The sequence below is a fragment of the Borostomias antarcticus genome, assembly GCF_949987555.1.
Source record: "Borostomias antarcticus genome assembly, chromosome: 26".
Taxonomy (NCBI): Eukaryota; Metazoa; Chordata; class Actinopteri; order Stomiiformes; family Stomiidae; genus Borostomias; species Borostomias antarcticus.
In genome coordinates, this window is record NC_140259.1 from 2,557,783 (window position 1) to 2,561,855 (window position 4,073).

Below are 4,073 nucleotides of genomic sequence, written 5' to 3' on the forward strand. Positions count from 1 at the left end.
ATACTCAACCTCAATCTCGTCATCAACGGAAGGACGCGTGTCACAGGAAGTATGCATGTCATTTAAATTACATCCACCAACAAAGGCATAATAGAGCTATGTTTCATGCGTGGCGGTGACGTGTGATTGGCTGAAACTGTGACGTGTGATCGGCTGAAACAGTGCAGAGAACAGGGCCAGGGTCAGCTCCAGCTGAGCCACTGTTGCATGATGGGAAGCCCCGAGCAGCGCCCCCACCAGGACTAGGACGACAGCCAGCGGGAGGAGGAGGCAGGCTTCGTGTCATGTGACCGGCACGCTCTGCGGTCCACCGATGCCGCCGCCCTCGTGAGGAAAGGGTAGGAACTGCACCTTGGGCACGGCGAGGGCGGAGTTATTCCTCCTCATGGCGCCCCCGCTGGCCGCCGCCCCCCCTGCCCCGGCGCTCTTCCTCATGGAGTTGTTGCGTCTCATTGAGTTGCGCTTGCGGAGCGAGTTCTGGTGCGACAGCTCGCTCTTCTGCAGCGTCTGGATCAGGATGGACGGCTTCTCGTCCAGCTCGCGGGCGCTGCAGCGGGGCGTGGCCACCTTCACCGTGTTGCCGAACTTGGAGTAGTCCACCGAGTACACGCCCTCCTCCTCCGCCACGATGGGCACGAAGCGGTGGCCCCACTGGATCTCCTCGGACACATAGGAGGTGCGCGCCTGCGTGGTGATGCCCGTGGTCTCCACCACGCCCTCCAGGATCACGATGACCTCCAGGTCGCTGCACTGCAGCTCCATGGCCGACAGGTCGTAGAGTGGACTGGGGGGGGGGCAGATCAAACACAATGTAACTTTAACGGAAGCACATTTTTTAAAACGCCATCATGTTTCCACACAATTTTGCTCATAACCTCCTGTCTCATAACCTCCTGATCTGTAAGGGAACATAGAGGACAGACAGGTGAGAGAACCTTCTCTGTCTCTCTGTGTCTGCATGTCCGCCGGCGTCTGACCTCACCTGTTCTTGTCGATCACGTGGCAGATGATGAGCGGCGCCAGCAGGAAGACGCTGTTGCTGGCCAGGTCGCTCTCCGTCTGCACGTCGATCTGGTGGATGGGGATGACCTCGCCCTCGGGCGTGGTGGTCTTCCTCACCACCTGCAGGCGGACCGCCGCCCCGATGATCATGCTCTTGCGCAGGTCGCCGATGCGGATCATGAAGCAGAGGCGGTTGTTGCGCACGGCGATGACGGCCTGCCGGCTGAAGATGAGCGTCTCGGCGCGGTGGTGCGACTGGGCGGTCTTCATGAAGATGCAGCCCAGCATGATGGCGTTGATGATGAGGCTGGCGATGTTCTGCACGATCAGGACGGCGATGGCGGTCGGACACTGCTCCGTGATCATGCGCCCGCCGAAGCCGATGGTCACCTGCACCTCAATGGAGAAGAGGAAGGCGGAGGTGAAGGACCTGGGGGGGACAGAGAGGGGGGGGGGGGGGGGGAGGGGAGGGGGGAGTGAGGGAGGTGGAGGAGAGGAGGGGGGAGGGGAGTGAGGGAGGTGGAGGAGAGGAGGGGGGACAGAGAGGGGGGGGGGGGGAGGGGAGTGAGGGAGGTGGAGGAGAGGAGGGGGGGAGGGGAGTGAGGGAGGTGGAGGAGAGGAGGGGGGAGGGGGGAGGGGGGTGAGGGAGGTGGAGGAGAGGAGGGGGGAGGGGAGTGAGGGAGGTGGAGGAGAGGAGGGGGGAGGGGAGTGAGGGAGGTGGAGGAGAGGAGGGGGGAGTGGAGTGAGGGAGGTGGAGGAGGGGGGAGGGGAGTGAGGGAGGTGGAGGAGAGGAGGGGGGAGGGAAGTGAGGGAGGTGGAGGAGAGGAGGGGGGAGGGGAGTGAGGGAGGTGGAGGAGAGGAGGGGGGAGGGGAGTGAGGGAGGTGGAGGGGGGAGGGGAGTGAGGGAGGTGGAGGAGAGGAGGGGGGAGTGGAGTGAGGGAGGTGGAGGAGGGGGGAGGGGAGTGAGGGAGGTGGAGGAGAGGAGGGGGGAGGGAAGTGAGGGAGGTGGAGGAGAGGAGGGGGGAGGGGAGTGAGGGAGGTGGAGGAGAGGAGGGGGGAGGGGAGTGAGGGAGGTGGAGGGGGGAGGGGAGTGAGGGAGGTGGAGGGGGGGGGAGGGGAGTGAGGGAGGTGGAGGAGGGGGGAGGGAAGTGAGGGAGGTGGAGGAGAGGAGGGGAGAGGGGAGTGAGGGAGGTGGAGGAGAGGAGGGGGGAGGGGAGTGAGGGAGGTGGAGGAGAGGAGGGGGGAGGGGAGTGAGGGAGGTGGAGGAGAGGAGGGGGGAGGGGGGAGGGGAGTGAGGGAGGTGGAGGGGGGAGGGGAGTGAGGGAGGTGGAGGAGAGGAGGGGGGAGGGGAGTGAGGGAGGCGGAGGAGAGGAGGGGGGAGGGGAGTGAGGGAGGCGGAGGAGAGGAGGGGGGAGGGGAGTGAGGGAGGTGGAGGAGAGGAGGGGGGAGGGGAGTGAGGGAGGTGGAGGAGAGGAGGGGGGAGGGGAGTGAGGGAGGTGGAGGAGAGGAGGGGGGAGGGGACTGAGGGAGGTGGAGGAGGGGGGAGGGGAGTGAGGGAGGTGGAGGAGAGGAGGGGGGAGGGGATTGAGGGAGGTGGAGGGGGGAGGGGAGTGAGGGAGGTGGAGGAGAGGAGGGGGGAGGGGAGTGAGGGAGGTGGAGGAGAGGAGGGGGGAGTGGAGTGAGGGAGGTGGAGGAGAGGAGGGGGGAGGGGAGTGAGGGAGGAGGAGGGGGGAAGAATGGAGAAAGAGAGAGGAAGATTCAGAGAGAGAGAGAGAGAGAGAGAGAGTGGGGGGGGGGGGGGGGACATGTCAGAGGAGCAGTCTGTCTACAGAGATCATAACCAGGGTCCTCTCTAACCCTGACCCTGGATCAGCTCCTATCTCAGCCTCTGAGCTATGGGGGCAGGATAATCTGACTTCACGTCTCAACATGAATTAAAGCGCTCTAATCACAGACAAACATATTGGACAACAAGATCCCAGGCTAAGTAGTAGGCTAAAAATGTTTGTGTGCGCGTTCATGAAAGGAATATATAATTTCACTCTGCAATAGAGCAGTTCCAACAGTCAGCAACCTAAACCTTACATCTTTATTGTTTATAAAGTATTGACTACTACTCAGCACGTTTCTAAACTATTGATCACTACTGATCACTCACTTCACGCTGGTGACGCACTGCTCCACGCCGTGGGCCGCGCGGTTGGGGTCCAGGTCGCCGCGAGCCACCAGACCATGGCGAAGAGCAGCCAGCTGCACAGGAAGGTCATGGTGAAGAGCAGCCAGCTGCACAGGAAGGTCATGGTGAAGAGCAGCCAGCTGCACAGGAAGGTCATGGTGAAGAGCAGCCAGCTGCACAGGAAGGTCATGGCGAAGAGCAGCCAGCTGCACAGGAAGGTCATGGTGAAGAGCAGCCAGCTGCACAGGAAGGTCATGGTGAAGATGACCAGTGTGAAGCGCCACTTCAGGTCCACCAGCGTGGTGAACACGTCCTGCAGGAAGCGGCCCTGCTCGCGGATGTTCTTGTGCGCAGGTTGCAGGAGCCGCTCTTGGCGATGAAGCGCGCTTTGTTCACGCGGTCTTTGAAGACGGGCTTTCTGGGGACCTGCGAGGCCAGGGGCCCCGGCAGGGCGAACTCCTCCGGGATGATGCTCTTCCTCGCCAACATGGTCTCACAGCAGCGTGTCACCGCATTTAGATAAAGTGTGACGGATAGTTGTTGGAGTTGTCCAAAGTTTCGGCTAATTCTGTCACCTGCGGGAGAACATGCTTCGGAGAAGATGCCAAAACAATCTTGTCAACAAAAACTATTGTAATGTCTTTGTGGGAACCCCAGCGGTGTCTTCGGTCCTCTCTCTGGGAGGATTGCGTCACGGGAGCGTTCCCAGTCCACCGGGCGCATCCCAACTTCTACTGACGTAGGCTGTCTGTCCGGGGGGGGGGGCTGCTCCCCTGATCACTTAACGAGCTGGGAAAACACGGATCTGTCTTTCACTCGGGATTTGGTTTTGTCTAGAATTTTGATGTGAATAAGATACATTTAATAAAATGTACTAAAATAAAATGTATTAGAC

The 4,073-nt window shown here is 61.2% G+C and overlaps 1 protein-coding gene across 1 annotated transcript; it reads right to left on the reverse strand.

Annotated features, from left to right (window-relative positions):
• Positions 1-282: 282 nt before the first annotated feature.
• On the reverse strand, positions 283-3,667 carry LOC311326209 (ATP-sensitive inward rectifier potassium channel 8-like; the record flags this gene model as incomplete). The annotated part of the gene is given in 6 exon segments (XM_084459081.1): positions 283-784; positions 983-1,432; positions 3,161-3,252; positions 3,391-3,392; positions 3,395-3,532; positions 3,535-3,667. Coding segments are annotated over 6 exon segments (1,317 nt in total).
• Between the last annotated feature and the right edge of the window lie 406 nt (positions 3,668-4,073).